A 24,521-nucleotide genomic window follows, 5' to 3' on the forward strand; every position below is an offset into this window, starting at 1 on the left:
CTTGTCTTCATGTTTCACTTATCCTTTCTTCAAGTGCCACTCAGTCCCAGGAGCTGGGAGAGCAGATGCTGTCCGTCCTTGATTTCTTGTGCTGGACTGCCAAAGGGTACAGGAAGATCCTTAAATCCTTTGCTGAGGTGGTCACAGCAGATGTGCATTGCAAAGGCTGCTCAGGGCTGGCTGGAGACCTTCAGCGTGACTGCATCAGTGCAGTGATTCCCAGCTCCAGCAGGATCCCACCAGATGTCTGTAGTGAGGACCTGTCATGGGTTGAATCTGCTGCTAATATTCAATACCATGCTGCTGTCATGCCATCTTCAACATGGTAATGCTCGTGGGAGCAACGTATTGTGGGGCTTGAAGTTCAGATGGTAATATGAGTGGCTTGCTGCTGTGGTTGCTGTTTTCAGTTTCTGGGTTTGGGATGTTGGTCTTTTTCACCAGGCCAGCTGTGGGATGAGGAGTGGTGGGGATAAGTTGCTGGCTTCTGCTGCTGCTTCTGCATTTTGCTGCACTTTTCTGCAAATAGGCTAAGGTAATTGTGCATTGTCTGACCTCATTTCCAGTAAAGCTTTTTGTCTCAATGCAGAATTTGATTTTTTTATGTTACTTTCCCTCACTTCCACGTCAGGGGAAAAGGGCTTGTGAGAGCAGGCTGTGCTAACCCAGGACAGAGTGTGCAGAAAAGGCATGAGGTGCTGAGGAGGTGGTGTGTGCATGATACACATGTTGGGTTTTTTGTTTCTGCAGGCTGCCCCCACTCTCATCCATATGGAATAGAATTGCAAAGAGTCACTGATGCTCACCTCTCCCTGTCTCTACTCTGAATTGAAACACAGAAATACACTCACATAAATGTGGCCATGCTGCCTCTAGGCTAGCCCATGTAGGTGCAACCTAAGTGTTCCAAAAAAAAAAGCTTTGTTCATGACCAGGTCCTCTTCTCCTTCAGATTCCTTCTGTTAATAAAGCAGTTAATAGTTACCCATCTCTCAGTGGTACACAAGGAGTTGACTGTACAGCACTTGGAGAGTTCAGAAGCACTGTAGAGTACGTACTAAATATAATTAGTATTTTACAGCTAAATGTGTTATGGGTTTTATTATTTATTAATGATGTTAATCAATATTAACCTGCTGTCCACTAGGGTATTATTACGACATTAGAGTGCACAACCAACTGCCTCCATCAGTACTTAAAATGTGATTATGCTGAGACTAAGAAAATTAGAGAGCTCAGTAAACAGACCCTGTGTTTGTTTCTTCCAAAACAAAGTGGCATCTGTGGGCCTGTTCATTATTTTTGGGTTATAATTTGCTACTGATACTGAAGAAAAATTATGTATTGGAATTTCAGCCCCATTAAGTTACATGTCTATGCACATGAGGTTGTGTGCATTTGTATGATAATAGGTATTTGTAATACTGTCAAATAACATTACATATTAGAAAAACAAACCTTGTCTCAAAGGAATTATTAACTTTGGAGTACACACATCTTTTTGGTTTTCAGTCCTGTTTTTCCCATGGTAATTATGTTGAATAATGTATGGTTTTTTTCATTGCAAACTGTCCAGTAGGGATTGCAAGATACAGCACACATCTCAGTTAATGTGGATGTCGAAACCTTAACTATTGCATTTCCATTTGCATTTTATTTCTTACTTTTAATTGAGCAACGTCTAGTGTTACATTACAATTTATTTGTGTGGGTCTCAATCTTGATATCTTTTCAAGCTTAATGAGTCAATTATTATTTTATTGATATACAAAGTGTCTATGGATGGGCAAAATGAGCAAAGCCTTTGTGATTAAAAGCAAAGACATCACATTTAAGAAGTTAGCCTCGTAAATATAAAGTTCTGTTTATATGGATTCATGCAGCCCAGTATTTCATAATATTTCAGCTATATTGCATTATATATATGCCTAGGGTTTATATATATATATGTATATATATACATATATATATATGAGTGCACTCTGATCCTAGGGTAGAGTGTACCCCGATCTAGGGTAGGGTGTCCCTGCCCATGGCAGTGGGATTGGAGCTAGATGATCCTTGTGGTCCCTTACAACCCTGACTGATTCTATGTTTCTATGTGGTAATGTGTACACTCATGTGAACAAAATCATGTGGCTGATTAAACTAATGACTCAGAATACTAAGAGGCAGTCTTTGTGTCTGGTTATCAATAATCCAGTTAACCCAGTTACTGATTTTACACACTAGTTTCATAAGCTTAAAGGAGAATATGTTTAAATTAAAATGATTTAAGTGATGGAAGTTAGGCAATCACAAATGATGATCAACATTTGATCTGCTGTTTGCCATATGCCATTTCCTTCTTCTCTGTCCTGTGGATAGTCATATAGGAAAAAGACTCAAAAGCTGCAAGTGAAAAAAAAAAATCAAAGCTATTACTACTTTTGTGCTTTTCATGTGCTTGAATTTCACAACCAAACTGTCACTTTAAACGTAAGTTGTTACAATGTTGTTTGTAGGATTCAAAATATGAAGAAGCCCAATTAAAAGCCCTAGCTTTTGCAGTGGTAACACTTCCTCTCCTTATTCATCATCACAGGGTTTGGGCTCTGTGTCTCCAGCACTGCAACACGCAGCAATTTTAACCACAGCCAGAGCCTGCTGGGGTCCCTGGGGAGAGCAAAGGCTGCAGGGTTGGGCTTTGCCTGGCTGGAATCAGCTCCCTTTGCTGTCTCTTCTACTGCTGCCTCAGCATCCTTAAGGTGTCTTCCAACAGAGGCTGCTGGCTATTTTTGATGGCTTCCTCATGATAATGAAATAGTCATGATTATGATTTAAATGAGATTGAAAATGGTTGCAGCAGGGCTACATTTTACACCCATGGCCAGTCCTTAGCAGGAGACGAATCTACCAGGGTGTTTTAGAGGGGTTTGAGTCTGCGTTTGGGATGAGATATGAGGCTGATTTGAAAGTTTTGAAAATAATTTATTACTATATACAAAGAGGATTTTCCCAAACTTATGTACAGCTAACCCACACAAATTCTTTGTATGCAGTTGGTGAAACTGTTTTGCAGAATGTCTATTTACAGCAGAAGTAAGCAATTTGGTAGAGGTTTCGGAAATGCTCTGGTCAGAGAGTCTTGTGGCATAAAGTGCCAGTGGTAAAGTCAATGGAATTCCTTAGCAACTTGAATCAAGAGAGCTCAAATACTCACTAATTGGAAGTCTCAGTTTCTGTGGTCCCAAAATATATACAGTGAAAGCCACACAGTTGATTCCCGTGGAGCTGATAGTTCAATTTGAATTGGGGCATGCTGCCTGAGAAGATTCCACGGGCACGATCGGGCTGATGGGGTGAGCTGGAGCGGCGGCCAGCTGGGAACGCCTCGTTCAATCACCCACTGGATCGGTGCAAAGTGCCGTGGAACAGAGGGTCATGTACAGCGGATAGAGGTAGTGGTCCCAGGTAGCAGGCAGGGAGGGGTGAGCAGAGGAGGTGGCAAGAGCACCTTGTTTACCTGAATCGCCCTATTTATCAGAGGTGGGCCGAGATTGATGGTCCTTTGGCCACAATGTTGTCCAATCAGCATCTGGCAGCAGGCCGAAACACACCAAATAAGGAAGGGTCCACAAGTCTGGTACCCCCATATATGGGGAGAGCATAGGTGGGCCACACGCTAAGCGCGTGAGCTTATGCAACCTGTTTACATCCACCTTACATAACTTGGGCAGGCCAGACTTTGTGGCACCAGGCCTATTGTGCCCCTTTGGTCCGTTTAATGTCTTTACCTCTAGTTTGGGCAGAAAGACACGTTTGGCTGGGAGAAGCAGCAGTGTGCCCAGGTGGCCAGGAGAGCCAATGGCATCCTGGCCTGCATCAGAAATGGTGTGGTCAGCAGGAGCAGGGAGGTCATTCTGCCCCTGTACTCTGCACTGGTTAGATCACACCTTGAGTACTGTGTTCAGTTCTGGACCCCCCAGTTTAGGAGGGACATTGAGATGCTTGAGCGTGTCCAGAGAAGGGCGACAAGGCTGGTGAGAGGCCTTGAGCACAGCCCTACGAGGAGAGGCTGAGGGAGCTGGGATTGTTTAGCCTGGAGAAGAGGAGGCTCAGGGGTGACCTTATTGCTGTCTACAACTACCTGAGGGGTGGTTGTGGCCAGGAGGAGGTTGCTCTCTTCTCTCAGGTGGCCAGCACCAGAATGAGAGGACAGCCTCAAGCTGCGCCAGGGGAGATTTAGGCTTGAGGTGAGGAGAAAGTTCTTCACTGAGAGAGTCATTGGACACTGGAATGGGCTGCCCGGGGAGGTGGTGGAGTCGCCGTCCCTGGAGCTGTTCAAGACAGGATTGTACGTGGCACTTGGTGCCATGGTCTAGCCTTGAGCTCTGTGTTAAAGGGTTGGAATTGATGATCTGTGAGGTCTCTTCCAACCCTGATAATACTGTGAGAACATATCCAGGCAAGCATAGGCGTATGTAAGCCTATTTGGACCTATGTGGCCCTCCACTACACAGGGGCAAGTCTGATGGCTTGAATGGACTATGCCAACTCCATCTCTCAAACGTTTAGAAATGCACTTTTTTTTGTCTCGCCTTGGGTGATAAAGATAACTCGGGATCATTGTCTAGCTTCATCTGGTATGAAGTTTAAAACATTCTTCTTCCCAAAGCTTTATTCACTGTATGCAGTTATATGTTGATTTGGTGACTGCTCAGGTAGTCCTAGGCAAGGTTATGGAACTAGTTTAAAATACATGTGTATATTTGGCAGGTGTCAGTGTGTATGTATGTGTGTGTGTGTGCCTGTGTTACACATACCTGTGTATATTTATATGCAAATATGTGTCATAAATAACAGTCATAAACTTATGCTCATGTAAAATAAGGCTTTAATAGAGTTGCAGGAATCAAGCAATGTACAGGCCTGGGTGTGCAGGGAGGCTCCGCTCTACCCTAACGCACAAACTTTGCCTTCAGTTTTCACAGTATCGCCAAGGTTGGAAGAGACCTCACAGATCATCAAGTCCAACCCTTTACCACAGAGCTCAAGGCTACACCATGGCACCAAGTGCCACGTCCAACCCTGCCTTGAAGTGCTCCAGGGACGGCGACTCCACCACCTCCCCGGGCAGCCCATTCCAGTGTCCAATGACTCTCTCAGTGAAGAACTTTCTCCTCACCTCCAGCCTAAATTTCCCCTGGCACAGCCTGAGGCTGTGTCCTCTTGTTCTGGTGCTGGCCACCTGAGAGAAGAGAGCAACCTCCTCCTGGCCACAACCACCCCTCAGGTAGCTGTAGACAGCAATAAGGTCACCCCTGAGCCTCCTCTTCTCCAGGCTAACCAATCCCAGCTCCCTCAGCCTCTCCTCATAGGGCTGTGCTCAAGGCCTCTCCCCAGCCTCATCGCCCTTCTCTGGACACGCTCAAGCATCTCAATGTCCCTTCTAAGTCAGAATTACAGGGAGGCACATCTTGATCAACTATTCTGACTCAGCCAATAAACACTAAGAAAATAGTTTGCAGGGAGGGAGTTAGAATAAAGTTCCAAGGAAATTTTCTTTTGGAAACAATGACCCTTGTGGTTCTTAAAAAACTCTGTGACCCCTGGACCTGGGGTGCTCCTGACTGAAGACTGGCATTCTTCTCAGTTTTATCATAGCTGAAAAACAAACATTTCAGTCTGTACTTAAGAGGTCTCTGACACCATAATCATATTTCCATGTGCCTTTCTGTGGACCAGACATCCCATATCTCCCAAACCTGGATCTGGCATCCCTCATGAAGTCTGGTCTGCACTGACAGGGAAGTTTCAGAGATAGGACATATGAGAATCTTCCCTGTGTCCCTAAAGACTCAGTATGAACAAACCATTATTCTGGATCATTTTGCCTGCGTTAATCCTGCCCTGGGCCATGCTGCAATGCCCAGCCATCTGGAAGCCAAAAATCCTTGTAGTTGTTTATGAGAGTCTTTCCAGCTTTGGAACTTTTACCATCTCTAATGCAATACTAAATCACATTTAAGACACTTGATACTTACCAACTTCAGTGGCATTGCCCTCATTAGCCCCGTGGATGGATTTGGCCAAGTACCCGAGTTTGTTGTTTGTTATATGACTATTCTGACAACATTACAACTATATATATATATATATATAACCAATAGGAGGGATTGTTGAATGTGACAGTGCCCCCAGAGTGCTCAAAGAAATTACAGAATCATTCCTCAAGGATCCTAGTTCCTCTATTATCGATGTATAGTTCCACGCATGAAATAACACATTAAGATGTTATTAGCAGATATGCCAATCTATCCTACTTTCCTCCAAGGACTAGATAATGGCTTATGGATATATTACTCTTTTTGATTTTGGCATGTGTTATGACATGATGGATCTGTGGCTTACAACAATATTCTCTGCTTACTGAATTGTTATGAAGAAAAAGAGTAATAAATCCACCTAGGATGTGTCCGTTTTGAGGGTTTGTCTGCATCATGGTTATGTTCTTTATCCAACCTTGGATTTGGATATTAGTGTATGAAACAAGTGGGGCTTTTGTTGGGGTTTTGGGCTCTTTCTTATTGCAGAGGAAAGAGGACGGATGGGAATGCACTAATTCTGATACTCCCACCAAGCAACAACGTATCTTGTAGACAGATCATCTAATATTTTATCCATGATGGCAGGCAAATTACTTGACAAATGTGTTATTTGGGAATGGTGCTGCATCCCAATGCTTCTCCCATTGCTAAAAGCTAAGGTTATTTTTAAATAACAAAACTAGGTCAGGTGTTCTTGTCATGCAAAGACCTCTCAAACTTTTTTTCTCTATTCTGCTCCATGATACTTTTGTTGTCAGTTTGGTCTTTGTGTTAGATGAGTTTGACATATTGAATTTCTCTTTTCACCTAAATACTGTGTAACAGGAGGCAAGTAAGGAACCAGCAAATTCTTCATAGTAACCTATCCTACCTGCCTTCCAGGCTGATTTTGATGGTAAACCTGATTCCTTGTTCTTCAGCGATGGGCAACGAAGGATTGACTTTGTTTTGGTGTATGAAGATGAAAACAAAAAAATTACTCATAAGAGGAGTGATCGTAAAAAGCAAAAGGTAATTTGTTTTCAGTATAAATCAGAATCATTTTTTGGGTGTTAAGAGCAGTGGGCATGAAGGACAGTGACCTCACCCTGAGCAGCAATTGCATTAGCAGTGATATTTGTGTCCGCTTCACTCACTCATTGTCTTGACACCTTCCTTTGCAGTCATCTCCTGCCTCTGATCCCATAAACTGTTCCCTCTCTGCTAGTATCACAGAATCAACCAGGTTGGAAGAGACCTCCAAGATCATCCAGTCCAACCTATCACCCGGCCCTGTCTAATCAACTAGACCATGGCACTAAGTGCCTCATCCAGTCTTACTCTATCCTAGGAGTATCCTTGAAAACTGGGACACTGAAGCCCATCAAACTGAGTAGGAATGCACTCAGGCTAGTAGACTAATGTGTAAATGGGCAAAATATTGCTATTAGTGTGTGCTAGGTGGCCTCAGAGCATCCTTCTGGGGGAGAACCCTTCAGGACATGTGAGCACAAAAAACTAGTGTTAGGTTCCTAGAGTACAAAAGTACCAGGAGAGGTTTAGCTTGCATTTTAGGGAAAAATTCTTCACAGAAAGGTTTGTAAAACATTGGAAAAGGCTGCCCAGGGAAGTGGTGAAGTCACCATCCCTGCAGGTATTTAAAAGACATGTAGATATGGTGCTTAAAGACATGATGTAGTGGTGGCCTGTTAGTGCTAGGCTAAGTTGTACTTCATCTCAAAGGTCTCTTCCAACTAGAACCATTCTGTGATCCTATATATGCAACTCCCTCTGAACTCCAAACCTTTTTAAGTTGGTACATAGTTAATTTAGAATCACAGAATGATCAAATGGGTTGATGTTTTTTGTGGCTGTCCCTCAGAAAAGGCTGATGGGGTTAAAATTTTTAGTAAAGCTATCATCAAACATTGATCTCTTCTGCTTCATCATTGATGTTGAAACGAGCCATTGTTTTGAGTCAGCTGTGTTACTGCCAGGTGAGAAATTGTTACATACAGAATCACAGAATTGTCAGGGCTGCAAGGCACCTCAAGGATCATCTAGCTCCAGCCCCCATGCCATGAGCAGGGATGCCTCACACTAGATCAGAGCCCCATCCAGCCTGGCCTTAAAAAATCTTCAGGGATGGGGTTTCCACCACCTCCCTGGGCAACCTGTTCCAGCGTCTCACCACTCTCATGGTGAAGAACTTTTTCTGAACATCCAATCTGAGTCTACCCACTTCTAGCTTTGATTTTGTAAGCACCAGTAAAAATCAAACTGTCAGAAGCAGATTCCAGAAACTGTACCTTGCAAGCAGTTGAAATTCATGTTCAAAGCATGTTTTCAAACTCTACAGTTTATGTCTCTTGTTTGTCAGGACATGTTATGACCGGAATAGAAATTAAATGCCACCAGTCTTCCCAAGATTGTTCCAAAATGCCATTTTTATCTGATGGGGCCTTCAAGGAGCTCATTGTTGCAAGGGTCAATGGCAGAAAGTTGAATTCAAAACAAATCAATGCGGAATGTCGTTCTAGTAGTTTATCTCCTTTCCTCCAACAGAAATGAACAGAAAGACTGTCAGTAATTTAAGAAGGAATGTAAGCAAAATTTTCATTTCCAGCCATGAAGTAATCAGAGCTTCACAGAAATAGGCACTTTTTTCTCCCTAAACTAATTGAGAGCTATAACCCACAGAGAATGTTGCACACTTCTTGTTTTTTCCTTCAAGTACTGTCTTACACAGAACTTCACCAGGGCTGGTGTAGTTTGTCTTCGTAAGCCAACATTTTATGCAATGATTTGAGGCAGGAGAGGATATCAGGCTCTAATTGCCATCATAGGCTCAGGTAACTAACCCGGGAAGTCTGATAACAAGCATGAAAGGGACCTTTGACAGTGGGAGGAGGGCAACCACACCTACCTTAGTCTCTGTCAGACGGGTTAGTGTCGAAGGTGGAACTTGCTGAAATAAAATCTCTGTTCCTGAGGCAATCCCAAACCCAAATTTTACTCCTTTGCCTAGTGGAATGAAGGAAGGATAGAAAGACAAATGGAAGGAGGGAGTTACTCTGACGTTTTAGTACATACATTCATAAGACCAGTAGTAGGTCTTCCCAAATAGGGTAACCAGAAGACATTGTTGAGAGCAGAGCTAGACCACAGCACTGCTAGTTCTGTGCGGTCATGCATCAGGTTTTGGAAAGTCACAAGGCTAGCTTAAATGAGAGTGTATCTCAGAAAACATGTGTTTGGAGTTCTTTCTGTTTGCTTTTTTTGTGTCATCCTTTATGGCATGTTCTGCTTCTCATTTTTATGACTGTCTTCAAACATAAGGGAAAGAAGCTTACAGAAGCAGAGCTTCTCGATCAGTTGCTTCCCTGATGTTTACAGCAGAGACTTTCAGAAAAGCTTCCAAATACTGTCAAAGAAACTGTGAGAGTTGGCTGCTAATATTGACACAATGACACTCTCCACTCCCTTTAGCTGATTTCCATGGGGGAGGATTTGGGCCCCATGCTCTTCTTGACTGTGATTTATCTGCTGCCTGTCAGGTAAAGCAGAGGTGACTATTCAACAACTCTTACCTTGTTAGGATTTTCCTCTGAAGCCACATGCATATTATGAAGGACTTTAAGTTTCTCTTTGCACAAGAGAAATTAAACAAAGATATGAGGTGGCCTTCTTCTGTCTCTGTAATCAAAGCAAGTGCTCCCTGCCATTTACAAAACACAGAGAAAAACTGCTTGTGGTCTGCTACCAATTTACAGACCCACAATCTTGTTAGTCTCCTCAGCCTGGCAAGATAATCACCAGACACTGAAAGCATTGTGATGAAAAAGCAGCTCTAACCCTTATACATGCCTGTAGTACTTGGCATTTACTGAAACTATGCTTTCACATCCTTAAGATTGTATATAATTATGCATCCCATAGTGTCTCAGTCTATTGGCTAGCCATTCGGTCACCAAAATCAATGTCAGGTTTAGATCAGCAGCATTGCCATGATTAAATTATTGTTACAAATTGGCTTTGCAGATAGCTGAGCAAAATGCCAGAGACTAAAATAAACTTTGGACAATTTCTACCTTCCAGCTTAATAAGCCATCATATCTTTAAGCTGTATTCCCCAGCCAATGCAAAACTACTGTAGACTCCTCTGGGTAAAGGTTTAGCTTCTCCGCAGATCATCATATGCATAATTCAATCATTTATATAAAACAGCAAAGCCCCTAATTAGCAAAGCCTCCCAGGGGCTTTATTTCTCTCTACTTGCATTAACACATCATTAGAAACCTTAATATTGTCAGCATTCCTCTAAGATTTTGAGGGCAAAATTAATTTGGGGAACTCCTTGCCATAATAAATTATTAAGGCAATCCGAATGGTAAGATTAAAACAACAATGACAGCAACAAAAATTAGACTTCTGCAAATGAGAATTGCCTTACGTCTGCCTTTGTGTTATTTAGGAAGCAATGAAACAGGTGTTTAGCCCTCTGCCTTCTTTATTTGCTGAAACAAAGCAGAAATCTGATTGAAATACTTTCATGATTGAGGCCAAATGGAATATTTTAACCAGAGAAATTAGATCATCAGCTGTGAGAAGAAAATATTGGTGATGTCTATATCACTCATTTGTCCTGCCTAGGGACATAAATATTCAAAATATAAGATAAGGCACTCACTTCTCACTTCTCCTTTGGTCTGTGTGCCTGGATGCATCTAGCCTTAACTCCTTTGGCCATTTGTTCTGCCTAGGGACATAAATATTCAAAATGTAAGATAAGGCACTCATTTCTCACTTCTCCTTTGGGCTGTGTGTCTGGATGCATCTTGCCTTAACTCCTTTATATGAAAACTATATAACCCAATCTAATATTTTTTTTCCCTGTAACCTCCTTATTGGCTTTTGACATCTCACCTCAGATCCCTACAGATTTATCACGTGAGCTATACAGACATTTATCTGGTTATTTCTGAGATAAGGAGTGAGGGAGGAAAAGAGGGGAGTTGACCAGTCACCCTTATGGGCAGTCTGCTCTTTGGGAGGGATTTTGAATTTCTATATTACTTTTAAGGTGTATATAATTGTAAATATCTGCATATATGTGCCAGTATATTTGTGCATGCTGCAAATATAGCTTCATTCCTTAACTTCCAGACAGCTAAGTTAGTCAGGTTAATCTAGTGGGGGGAAATGACACACTCCCAAACCACAGCATTCACCTAACAAAGAACTATATGAATATGGAAGAAGTAAAGACGTCAAATGAAATGGCAGAAGAGTGGAATAACAAACCACTCCTGTGCTGTGTACTACATATTTAATGATCTGGTAACAAGATTGAGTTATAAAAAAATATCCAAAGGAAATCATAGAATCATAGAATCAACCAGGTTGGAAGAGACCTCCAAGATCATCCAGTCCAATCTATCCCCCAGCCCTAGCCAGTCAACTAGACCATGGCACTAACTGCCTCAGCCAGGCTTTTCTTGAACACCTCCAGGGATTGTGACTCCACCACCTCCCTGGGCAGCCTGTTCCAGTGGCAACTCCACTGCTTGAGCTACTGAAGATCTTTTATTAATAGCTTTGACACAACTCAGTGGGGGGCAAATTCTCCATAATTGCATTTGAGAGCATTTGAACACTGGACCACAAAAAAAAATTGGTCAAGGCAAGACTGTTCCTATCAGAGTAGCTGTCAAGTAGGCTATGGTGATAACCCAACCACTCTTCATTTTGGGAGGCAATTCCATTCTTCTGTGTGTACCTTTGGAACAGATGTTTTACAGTGTTCAATACCTTTTAACAGAGGAAGAGACAAGTATATGAATCAAACCTGATAAACAACGGCTTGCAGCTTGAAGCAACAAGATCGGTGAGTGTTCTTCTCTGTGTGAATAGCTGCTCCTCTGGGAATAAGGAAACTGAATATCTGAATTTACTGTAATGTTTCTCTCCTCTCAGAAGTAAAAGACTCATTGGTAGTGTCTCTGTGATCTGGTGTAAAATCTTTTCAGCTTTGTGTCTGAAGATGAGAAGCTGGGAGATTACATAGGTGATGTTTGGTCAGCTCTGGGAAGATAAAAATCACTAGCTATACTCAGAAATTGTACTCCTACCCTGGCTGTGCAGGACATGTGAGAAGTTGTTGGGTATCTGAAACAGAAAGGAGGGTTAGAGGCCCTCAGAGCTCCTTTTTTCCTGTCCTGCAGGATTGCAACACTTGTACAAATCTTCCCGTCCAGGATAATCACTTCCAGTGCAAATTTGTTGTTGTTTGTTGGTCTGTAGTGAGATCCAGAAAATATCACTTTGTCCCTTCCTCCCAGGTGGGACTCAGAATCCATGGATATTGTGATATTTAGTTGAGTTCTGCAATGAGGGCTTGTGCTGCACATGCCAGATGCAGTGTGGCTTTTCAAGTCTGCAAGAAAGTAAACCACTTGCTGGAAGTCCAATGTGGTCCTCTTGCTACACTTAGCAGGCTGCAGTTTTCAATGGTTCTGCTAGGATCATGACTGAAAAACTTTTTGTGATGGTTTGGGCTCTTACTCGCCCCCCCACACTTTTGAATTTGCCCCAGCTAACTCAGACGGCCTCTGGGAATATAGATGAAGCAATTTATTTACAGCTAGCAGAATTTACAAGAAGCTTCCCCAGACTAGGTCAGACATACGACCAATACTGCTGAGCCAATGAGCTACCTACAGCAATTTTGTGTGGATGAGGCTCACTTATCCAGGACCTCAATAGAGTGTCTGCAGGTGATGTGTAAACAGCAGACAAGCATGGGTGTATAGATATCCCACTGCATACTGGTGCAGGTTTGAGTGTGCAACTGGGGACAAATACACTTTGTGCTGTCTTTCTCAGCAGTCTCATCTGCTTTCCCTTTCCCTGCCCCCATCTTCCCCATTAAACTGAGATTATTTTTTTTTTTGCCATGGGTGTCTAGACTGCTTCCTTCAAGTCGCATTACCATGAGCTTGAGCTGCTGGGGAGTCACTGATAGCTTCAAAGCCACAATTGTCCTACCAAACTACCAGTACAAGCACTCATAATGGACTTATTATGGGGAAAACATTGTTAATTTTAAATTCTTTTGTAAAATACTTTGCAGAGGTGTGAACATTAAGCATTAATGGAACATTTAGCTGTCCTTTTTTATATACCTTTATATGGCCAAGTGTTTACACCTCACATCAGTGCTTTTACAGAAGCTTGTGATATATTTACTAGGATGGGGGACAAATGTGACTTTGAGTAGCTAATCTATGCTCTGTGGCATTTAAAATGTGCAATGAAGAGTCCTTTGCTTTCATTTTCTTACACACACATATTTTAATACTCTTTCATTTCAGGTTTCAGATGAAAAACTTATTTTTGTGAAAGTGCATGCACCTTGGGAAGTGCTATGCACATACGCTGAGATCATGCACATCAAATTGCCTCTGCAGCCCGATGACCTGAAAACCCGAGACTCAGCTTTCAGCTGGTTTAGCAGACTCTTCAGAGTGGATGAAAGTATCATCAAACCTGAGCAAGAGTTTTTCACTGCCCCTTTTCAAAAGGAACATTTGTCCAACTTTTATGTTCAAGACAAAGACACGTTTTTCAATCCTGCAACTAGAAGTCGAATTGTAAGTCCATGGAATATTTCTAGGATCTCATCTTAAAGACCCCTTTAACCAAATCAGTGCAATTACTTCATGCAAGCATCCCAAAAAATAGAAATATTTAGAATGTGATAGTCTTTCCTGTGTCTGAAGGGAGCCTATGAGAAAGCTGGTGAGGAACTTTTTGGGATGTCTTGTAGTGATAGGTCTAAGGGCAGTGGAACAAAACTAGGAGGGTGCAGATTCAAATTCTATATTAGGAAAAAGTTCTTCACCGTGAGGGTGGTGAGATACTGTAACAGGTTGCCCAGGGAAGTGGTGGAAGCCCCATCTCTGGAGTTTTTCAAGGCCAGGCTGCATGGGGCTCTGAGCAACCTGATCTAGTGTGAGGTATCCCTGCCCATGGCAGGGGAGTTGGAACTGGATGATCCTTGAGGTCACTTCCAACCCTGATGACTCTGTGATTCTGTGTCCTGTGTCATTTACTAAAAAGCCTGGAAAATATTCTTTGCATTTTTCCCATTTCTGTTCCATCTGAATTTAAAGGAGGGATTTGAATGGTTTGTATACCCTGTGTAACTAATTTTGTCTGCACTGTTTACCCTTTCCTAACTTGATTACGTGCTGAGACAGACATAGCTGTGTATGATTACTTTCAGATTGCATAAAAATACATTAAAATATTTTCTAAATTTCAGGTTCATTTTATCCTGTCCCGTGTGGAATATGCAACAAAAAACAATGTGAAGAAGTTTGGCATTAATAAATTACTAGACACTGGAATCTACAAAGCTGCATTTCCCCTTCATGATGTAAGTCCAGTGCTTGTAAATAAAATATATGTTGAAATAGAGTTTTAAACTATATCTGTGTGGATTATACCAAAAGAAACAAGCCTTAGTCCTTGACTGGGTATTAGATCCACAGGATAGAGTAGAGTATCATTTGGCTAAAGATATTTTCTTCCTAAACACTGTTGGGTGACAATGTAGCTCCATAACTGAAAATGAGTATGTTTCATTTGGGAAGTGTCATATTCTCTGGTAGATGTAATTTAGAAAAGTGCCTGATCTGAGTGACAGTTCCCACAACAAGTTTCTAAATCAAATTTTTAATTGCCTCCCCCCCCCCCCCTTTTTTTTTTTTGCTATTTGATTTTTTCAATATTAAAATTAGTATCAAATGTCAAAATTGTTGTTAAAGATATAGACTAAAAATCTCATCATAGGATGTGTGACAATCTCACACAGTGAGAAACATTCTCACAGTTCCCAGACATTGTGATTAACATGCAGGGAAACCTGAGTTTCTGCAGTAAGGCTCTGTCCATCCAATCCTACACCTCACAGGTGATGTCAGAGTTATGCAGACAGAAGCTTAACTGGCTGGAATTTCACCTTACAATAACAAGAAATTCAGCTTTTGCAGGTACAGTTCTGAAGCTTTTTGAATTATTCAATTTAAAGGAGAAAGCTATGCTGAAAATTGGTTTGCATACAATGGCTAGCAAGAGCAGAGAAAAGTGAAGGAGAAAAACAAATTTCAGAGTATTTGACTAAGGGGAAACTTCATGCAAGGTCGAAAATGTAATACAGCAAGCAAAACCAACATTATGTCTATTATATACCTGCATCCTTGCACCATTTCCCCATCAGATCCACCATAGTGCATCTGAGTTAGGAATGCTAGTTGCTTCAATTGTTTTGACTTGGCTTAAAATATTCATGAAGCCTCCAAGGACTTCAAGGAAATCTTTAAGGCAGAATCAAGACAAATAATGTTTCGTGTAAGTAACCCAAAGCTTTACAGAATGGAATTAATATTATCCTGACTACTAATTTTTAAGATTTCCTTTTAAATATTTAAAACTCGCCCTGCAGGCTATTTCTATCACAGCATGGGGAATTTGGACTCTGTATGCCTAGTAATTAATGACTGTCTTTTTATACAATTAAAACTATGTATCACAGCTTCTCCAAAAATCAAAAGTATCACAGTATCACAATATTATCAGGATTGGAAGAGACCTCACAGATCATCAAGTCCAACCCTTTACCACAGAGCTCAAGGCTAGACCATGGCACCAAGTGCCACGTCCAATCCTGCCTTGAACAGCTCCAGGGACGGCGACTCCACCACCTCCCCGGGCAGCCCATTCCAGTGTCCAATGACTCTCTCAGTGAAGAACTTTCTCCTCACCTCCAGCCTAAATCTCCCCTGGCGTAGCTTGAGGCTGGTGCTGGTCCTCTTGTTCTGGTGCTGGCCACCCGAGAGAAGAGAGCAACCTCCTCTTGGCCACAACCTCCCCTCAGGTAGTTGTAGACAGCAATAAGGTCACCCCTGAGCCTCCTCTTCTCCAGGCTAAACAATCCCAGCTCCCTCAGCCTCTCCTCATAGGGCTGTGCTCAAGGCCTCTCCCCAGCCTCGTCGCTCTTCTCTGGACACACTCAAGCATCTCAATGTCCCTCCTAAACTGGGGGGCCCAGAACTGAACACAGTACTCAAGGTGTAGTCTAACCAGTGCAGAGTACAGGGGCAGAATGACCTCCCTGCTCACCACACCATTCCTGATGCAAGCCAGGATGCCACTGGCTCTCTTGGCCACCTGGGCACACTGCTGGCTCATGTTCAGGTGGGTATCAATCAGCACCCCCAGATCCCTCTCTGTCTGGCTGCTCTCCAGCCACTCCGACCCCAGCCTGTATCTCTGCATGGGGTTGTTGTGGCCAAAGTGCAGCACCCTGCACTTGGAGCTATTGAATGCCATCCCATTGGACTCTGCCCATCTGTCCAGGCGGTCAAGGTCCCGCTGCAGAGCCCTTCTGCCCTCCAACCCAGTCACATCTGCCCCCAGTAGCCTATAGATCTCTAGAAAAGTCATGTGCCTTGTTGTATCACAGACACCGAATGGAAAATTCCAAAAATAGGCTTTATTGAAATAAGTTTTCAAATGACCTAGTGACAAACACAAGGGCTATCTCCATGTGAGCTCTCTTTTAAATTTAAAACAGACTAAGAGCCCTGGATTTATCCCTCAGACTTTCCAGTCTTCGTTCCAGTACAATAGTATTTTGAAGCAAAGCATGTTAGCTTGTAAGAGCTACTTAAAATCAATTTTAATTTAGTCCTGTGCTCTAATTAAAATGGATCTTTTTCTATTTTCTGTGCCTAAGTGCCAAGATGCTGTTACGTGCTTCAATTTAAGTTCATTGTGAGTCTCTATTATTTTCAGCTCACATATGTAAAGTGCTTGCTTTATCATTCAGTGTCTTTCTGACAACCATCTCTCTCGAATCCTAGTGTACTCCCAGAGCTGCCTCCCCAGGCTAAAAGGCTCCTCCAGGTTTGGCTTTATGGCATGGGATCTGCAGAGATCAGATCAGTGCTGCTTGAATTAATCCTATCTTCTTCTCATGCTCTTTCTGGTTTGCAGTCTAGTTTTAAGCACCCATCAGCTGATCCCAAGTGCCCAAGTGAACGACATCTTCTCTACAAGGAATGGGCTCATCCCAAAAACGTTTTCAAACTGCAACCTCTGGATTTCATCAGGTTAGTGTGACTAGGACTGGACTAATGCAGAAGAAACTAGAAATTCAGATAGGAGGTCTGATTTTGAGGATGTCCAAGAGGCACAGCTCAGTAATGAGGGCAGGTACCTACAGCCATATCAGCTCATGCAGAAAATACTTTCAGAACAGTTCATGATGACCTAATTCTTGGAGAGTTATACCTTTGCAAAGTATGATCTTTCATTCTTTTTCCTTTCTTTTTGACTCCTCCTTATCCTCTTATAAAAGTATAAAGATGTGATAGAAATACCTAGCAGCAATGCTTCTGCCATCTTGATACATTCAAACTGGGGGAATATGAGCGTACTAGTTGGCACAAAATGTCTGAAATAAGAAGCCATTTGAAACAGAAAGGTGAATTTACTTGTGCTCTAGGAAAAAAAAAAAACCCTTTCCTCTCCACAGGAAATACTATGGAGAAAAAATTGGAATCTACTTTGCTTGGTTGGGCTTTTACACTAACATGCTGATTGTGGCCGCGGTTGTAGGAGTTGGCTGTTTTCTGTACGGATTCCTGACAAGGAACATGTGCACATGGAGGTATGTTCCAGTGAGTTCTGTGGGGACCAGGGAATGCTCTCACACAATGGTACCCCGCTCTGGGTACAGTTTCAACACTTTACTATAGCTCAAATACTAAAACTATAAAGACAAAGGTATACTGGAAACTACAATGCTTATAGCTCAAATACTAAAATCATAGAGAGAAAGGTATGTGACAAGGAATGCAGAGTAACTCGACTGATCAAAGAGCAGGTTATTCTCACCCTATCCAACTGACCAGCACAGCTCCTGAGATGCATAGATCGCAGGGCTGGCAGGCACTTATCTTCTTAAGATAGGCATCCCCATCAGGAACCACACCATCATGGTGGTAAGACTGCTGCCGCTCCAACCCAGCTCCCTGGGGTCTCGGTATCTACAGGTTCAGAGTTCTGTGACATATAGCCAGGATGTCCCAGAAGGCCAAATGAAGGAGAAGAGAGCTCCTCCTTTATTTTGGAAGCTGTTCCATACCATCTCTCCCTACTGCTCATGTGCATACTTGCAAGCTCCACTCCCCTGGATCATATCTTTAGTAACCTAATGATTATTCGCCTGTTGTAACTTCTGGTCAAACACATACCATCTCTTCTCTTACTAGGTACCAGGCTATTTTAACATCATATCCAGTTTTGATCAGCTTTGATACGTAAAATTAAAGGGTTTGAGCACAATAGTTGTGAATTTGAAGGTAAAGGCCTGAAGTATGAGATAAGAAAAGTAGTGGATATCCATGGACCGTTACAGTGGTAGACATCTAAGAGTCAATACAAATTACATAACACATAATTTCCACTGTTGTAATCCTTTAAGAGATATCCAAAGACTTGATAAACTCCCCGTTTTTTTCCCTCTATTTTGAGAGAACCAACAGCACAGAAAGCTTCAGCTGTTGAGGAGAAGAGGCATAACATGACAAAATTCAACTGTGGCTCAACAACCCAGGAGGAATCAGCTGGGTTGCTGTACCAAATCATCTGCAGGCCATCACACTGTACACCCCCATCTGGAAAGATGTTTATCTTTGCAAAACGTAGTGAAGGCCTGTCCCAGAGCTCCAATCCAGTGGCAAATGTATACCAAATTAACTTCATGTCAGTATTATCATTTAGTTAAATAGTTAATATGCTGTTTACTCCACTGATGTATTTATAGAAATCAATTCTATCACCTTTCAGCCTCCACTGTGCTAAGTCAGATAAGCCAAACTCTTCTGCCATCTCTTAAGACACAAATCTGCCATTCCTTGAATTATTGTGTGAGGTCTTTAAAGAGGTATTTATTTTTCATGTGAGTAGGTTTGTGAATTAGCACCCTGTACAAGGAGCAAAAATAATTTTCCTCCTATGTCATCTATTTTTGGGATGAGACCTAAGAACAAAAATAGCAATGTGTTTCCAGGCCATGGGGTGAAATTCTGAGAGCAAGTCACTGGTAAATTACTTCTCACTTCCCTGAGATGATTGCACTGTCTTCTTGTGCAAAACCCAAACAAAAAATGAATAAAGAAGTTAATGTTGGTGAGTGACTGACTAGTTTTCCTTTTAGCCAAGAAGTATGTGATCCTGACATAGGAGGCAACATCATAATGTGCCCTCAGTGTGATAAGGCATGTACCTACTGGAACCTCACCATAACTTGTGAATCATCCAAGGTAACTACTTTTACAGCTCATAGGCACATTATTGAGCTTAAGTTGCACTTTTTCTAGTATTATATACAAAGCAGTGCTGTTCCTTCACTAACATCCTGCAGAATTGCTAGAACTGTGCAAATAGCTGTTCCTTTCAATACAGGGACTGAACTTTGGAGAAGGAAAAAAAAAACCATTATTGCTCCAATCTGATCTGGCTTTAGTAGTTCTTAATCAATTTTCCTAGTGAAATGTTTAAAGCATTCCTAAATTATGTGCCTTCCATTTTCAAAGCAGTTATCTGGATCCATGCTTTGAATGTGACCTGTGTTGTCAAGGAGTAGATGGGAACATGGAGCAGCTGATGTTGGCCATGCAGAAGCTGTGACACAGTCATGGCCTGTTAACCATGACGGTCATAAGTTCCTATCTAGAGGAACCCCACTTTCTCCATTAGCTTGTCTCACTAGGCTAATTATAGCCTTTTGCCACTCTTTCCCATACATTCAGTCATCCCCTAAACTGCAATTTTCCAGCTATCAATCAAAAACATTTTGCTCAGCTTTAATGTGTTGCTCCAAGGCACTTAAATGGTAAAAGAAGCAAGAATACAGGAGAAAGGCTATGATGGGAGTAAAGGCAAATTGTGACCACAGAGGTATCTCATCAGAATGTTGTCTCATGCTGCTCATGAGAACCAGATGTGTCCATTGTTTTTTTTTGTGGATGTATTAATAATAGATAATTCTACACTGAGTTCCCAGACCAGAAACACTGTTTGTTTCTTCCTATGCAACAGATGGAAGGAAGTTTGATAGTACATTTTGTGGTACTCTTGCTGCATATTTGGCTTATATTTTCAATCCTGGCTTCACACTTAATTTCTTTACTGCAGAAGAGTATACAGTGACAGAAACTGAGCAAAGGTTATCAATAAAGATTGTTGATTAAACTACGTGAAAGCCAAAAATCAACATGCTCAGGAAGCAGCTTCTGTTTTGGATCAGTGTAGAAGAAAAAAAAATAGAGACAGTTATATTTCAAACCTTTTTTCTCTTCCATTTTCCAGAAACTCTGTATATTTGATAGCTTTGGGACACTGGTGTTTGCAGTATTTATGGGAATATGGGGTAAGTTGATTTCAGCAACTGTGGTTTCCCATCTAATTTTGGCCAAGCCTCTGGCATTATCCAAGAAAACATGGATAAATTTGCAACGGCTTCATTTTCTAGCACTCAGGAATTCATTAGTGGGTGGTTCTGTAGAAGAAGAACTCTTTTTGAGCATTACAAGAAAGCAAAAAAGTTGTATAACTCAGACTTGATCTTCAGTGTCTGTTTTGTTTTGTTTGACTGGAAAAACGTCCAAAAGAAATCATTAAAGCTGCCTCGTGTTCATCCAGCAGGAGCCAGCCACATGCTTAAGCATATCTGGCAGAGGAGCTAGGGGGTTTTTCCAAAGTGTTTTGGAGCTGCCTGTGCCTATTAACAGCTGTGTGACTGCAAAAGGAAATTTGAAAAGTGTAATGTATTATGCTTCCCAGAAAGAGTTTACTCCTGCCTTTATTTAAGAAACTGATTGTAAAAGTGCAGTAGGTACAAGAACTTCATTTATCTTTTAACAGAGAAAAATCTGAAACCAGGATGATGTTTCCCATGGGTGAAACCACTTGGTGCTGTGTTCAGAGATTAGGCAAGGTTTGTTTTCCCAGAAATGGTTTCATTTGTTCATGTTAGCATTTGTTACCCAGCTTTCAGAGCACTGCCTTATCCAGATGTCACCAGAAGAATTTCAATGTTAGGGCTGTATACAGGATACTGTAGAGAAAATAGCTCATGTAACACTTTCAATTAATATGGAGGCTGACAAGAACACACAATTTGCTTTCATTGTAAAACACATTGTATTTTTCTTTTCCTATCATGACCTAAAAAAGCTACTGCTTTAAATAAATGTAAACCGAAACACATCGTTTCAGACAGATTTATTTAAAAATCAGAGTATTAGAAATAAGTTCTATAAATGAAAAAGAAAAAAACTAATGTAATCTCCTGTCATCTGAATAGTTACTTTATTTAACATTTGCTTTTTAAGTAAAACTGTGCTTCCTCTTTTGAAAAATGGCTCCAAGAGTAATAATTACAAAGTTAATCTGCATAATTACAATGGTGGCTGCAAGGTCTATTAGCATTCTTGTCATAAGTCCCCAGTATAAAGAGGTGAATTTTATCCAGTCAAAATCGTACTGTATCCACATGACCCATGGTCCTATTAGAATTCCAGCTGTAATTTTCCTCTTGCTCAAATATTTTTGCAGACCTCCTGGTGCAAAGCAATTGAAATAATATTATCTTTTTTCAGATCTAATGTTGCAACCTCAATAAGCTTTTAATAATTGGTTGGGGTTGTTTTTATTGTGTTCCCTTCAAAGATCTTAAAGCTTTATAAGCACCAAGGAATTTGGCCTCAGGAATTAGACCTCTATACATTAGGGCTCTAGAGCAACACTTCTGCCACTTCTCCCATGACAGTGTGACAGGACTGGTAAAAGTTATGGAGATTCCACTTCACTTGCTGCTCCTCCCTGAGTAAGATCAGTGAAACAAAACAAAAAATGTTCTTTAATAGAGGCATTTCTTATCAGTCCTTGGTGACACAGGTTCAGAGGCAGAGTGCCTGGGCCATACTGAATGATAGTGGTGAGGGAAACAGCAAAGAGGACAGCAAAATTTACCATTGTGAAATGGAATTGACACTGAGATCTCCTGATTCTGAAACATCTTTTGCTTCCACTGTTAAAAATATGATGGTTCAAAATAAAGGGAAAATGTCAAATCCAGCAGCAGCTCCTTCCCTGTTAGGAAAGACAAAACTGGACTGCTGGTTTATTGAGCTGCTAGAAGTTTTTCTTTCTCTGGGACTGAGAATAGTCCCCATTGTTATGTGTCCTTTCACTGCTAACACAGAGGCTATCACAGAAGGAGGCTATCACTTCTGGATTCACCAGCAGCAGCTGGATTTGCAGCTGGAGCAAATCAGTATAGCCTGTGGCTTGGGCTGGACAGCAGTTAGAGGTTTATGGTAAGCTAATCTCCTTGCTCTGCTGGAGAAGGCACATGTGATCCTCTGCTGCACTGCTTGGAACGGCCTTTGTGTTTTTAAGCACGAAGCAGAGAAGTACTTGTGAAGGAGGAGCCTGATTTATCACAGAGAGGGTTTTCCTGGGTTTTTGCATGTGTGCAAATGCCAAGGTCATCTCACAGTCCAGCCCATGGAGTTCTCTGTTTTCTAAGTGCTTTGGCTTGGAATTTATTGACCACACCTGATTTTGGAAATAACCTATAACGTTCGGACTTGTAGCTGCATGCCATTGATGTTTCATCATTCAAGACAAGGGGCCAGACTAATAAAAAGCCTCATTGTTAGGGTTAATTATTCCCAGACTATGGAAGTAATGTGGAGTGCAGTGAAGAGATACTAACTCCTCCTGGAAGCAGTGCTGCACATAAAGTCGTAAAGTGCAGTCATAAAGGATCTGGGTGTATTTGGGATCATGGTAATGACACCCGTCATACTGAGCTCCTCCCAACCATCTCAACTGGGCCTGTGCTTGCTTCTGCTACCAAATCTACCTGCATAATGTCCTGGAACAAGATAATGAGTTGGGCTGGATTCATGCCTGGCCAGTACCACTTAGGCAACCGTGTAGCTGATCCCCCCGTGCTTCCAGTTGTAGAAACACAGTCCAGGGAAACTGCTGACCTAGCCCTGAGACATTCTAAGCTCCATGCTATGCAAAAATACCTTCAACCTCTTCAGATGTGTGCTAGTAGAAAAGGGAAGACACTGTGTTTAAGTAGCTTTACCTGAATCATTGTTGGTTCTTGTAGTCTGCAAACTGGAAATTTGACCACCTGAACACTGCAGACTGAGTGAACACAAACTTCTCCTTGTGGCAATTTTTGGCATACAGAGTTTTTGTTTTCTAGAAGTCCTGCACTTTGTCCAGCATTTTGTCCTCATCTGTCTAACCAGTTTGCTTTTTTATGCCATCATCCCATGATAAATTTGAAGGCAGTCTATCATATGAAATCCAAAGTGCTCATATTCTAGTTTTAGGCAGAGAGTAGATAGATACGTATGCATTCTTTAGTATGTGCTTGTACTGCCACTTATCTCAGGTTTCTTTCATTAAAGCACCTGTATATCCAAAGCAATAATGGCAGTTATGTTATTTTCATCACTGCATTAACCAGTAAGTGTTTAAGTCTGTGGGAAGCTGTGTGAAAAGCTCGATGGAAAACTGAGCTACACGTTGTAGCCCAGTGTTCCACACTGACATAGCATTGCTCATTTTGTCTATCTTCCTCATAGTTACTTTGTTTTTGGAGTTTTGGAAGCGGCGGCAGGCTGAACTGGAGTACGAATGGGACACAGTTGAGTACTTAGAGCAAGAAGAACAAGTTCGCCCAGAGTACGAGGCTCGGTGCACTCACGTAGTAGTGAATGAAATCACACAGGTAAGGAACATTTTGGTAGCTAATGGTGGCTACTGTGGCACTATGAAAACACTGAGTCTGACTAGAGCTGTACAAATCAGCAATGCTTCAAGGAGAGTTGGTAAGCTGGCCTGGATATAGTGAGCTTATCAAGAACAGATGTGAGGGAGAGAATTTATACCTAGCTGTAGACACCTTAAAGTAGTTGCCTATTCAAGGAGCTTGAACTGCTGAGATTCCTGTGTCATAAATGAACAGAAGCAGACATTATCCCCAGCTTAGGAGACTAAATCTATTTTATTAAATCCCCCAAGAAGTGATTCAGTGTTGTTGCCAGAGGCCAAGAGCACAGAACATTTGATGTCTTTGCCTAAGAGTGTGTCCAGAAAAAGAGTTAAATAAAGGGAAAGATGTTACATGATGTATCATGCCAAGACTGTGTTTTTAACCAGAGATGTTTCTGTTTGCAGTGTATATATAGGTATTGTTGCTAAGTGCATATGGATGCAATTATGTTTAATAACAACAAACTCACAGGGACAAGGATAATCCTCATTTCAATGAAAAAGGATTCATATTTA

The 24,521-nt window shown here is 41.7% G+C and overlaps 1 protein-coding gene across 3 annotated transcripts in view; it reads left to right on the forward strand.

The window, feature by feature from the left end:
- Positions 1-24,521, forward strand: part of ANO6 (anoctamin 6) — an 81,591-nt gene that overhangs the window by 39,406 nt on the left and 17,664 nt on the right. For all 3 annotated transcript variants that reach the window (XM_064142222.1, XM_064142225.1, XM_064142223.1), the window contains exons 3-11: positions 6,972-7,100; positions 11,890-11,955; positions 13,442-13,720; positions 14,395-14,508; positions 17,130-17,245; positions 17,671-17,805; positions 19,357-19,462; positions 20,511-20,571; positions 23,816-23,961. In XM_064142222.1, the coding sequence (XP_063998292.1) occupies positions 6,972-7,100; positions 11,890-11,955; positions 13,442-13,720; positions 14,395-14,508; positions 17,130-17,245; positions 17,671-17,805; positions 19,357-19,462; positions 20,511-20,571; positions 23,816-23,961 (1,152 nt within the window). The remainder of the gene's footprint in view (positions 1-6,971; positions 7,101-11,889; positions 11,956-13,441; positions 13,721-14,394; positions 14,509-17,129; positions 17,246-17,670; positions 17,806-19,356; positions 19,463-20,510; positions 20,572-23,815; positions 23,962-24,521) is intronic.

Source organism: Pogoniulus pusillus, chromosome 4 (assembly GCF_015220805.1).
Source record: "Pogoniulus pusillus isolate bPogPus1 chromosome 4, bPogPus1.pri, whole genome shotgun sequence".
Lineage (NCBI taxonomy): Eukaryota > Metazoa > Chordata > Aves > Piciformes > Lybiidae > Pogoniulus > Pogoniulus pusillus.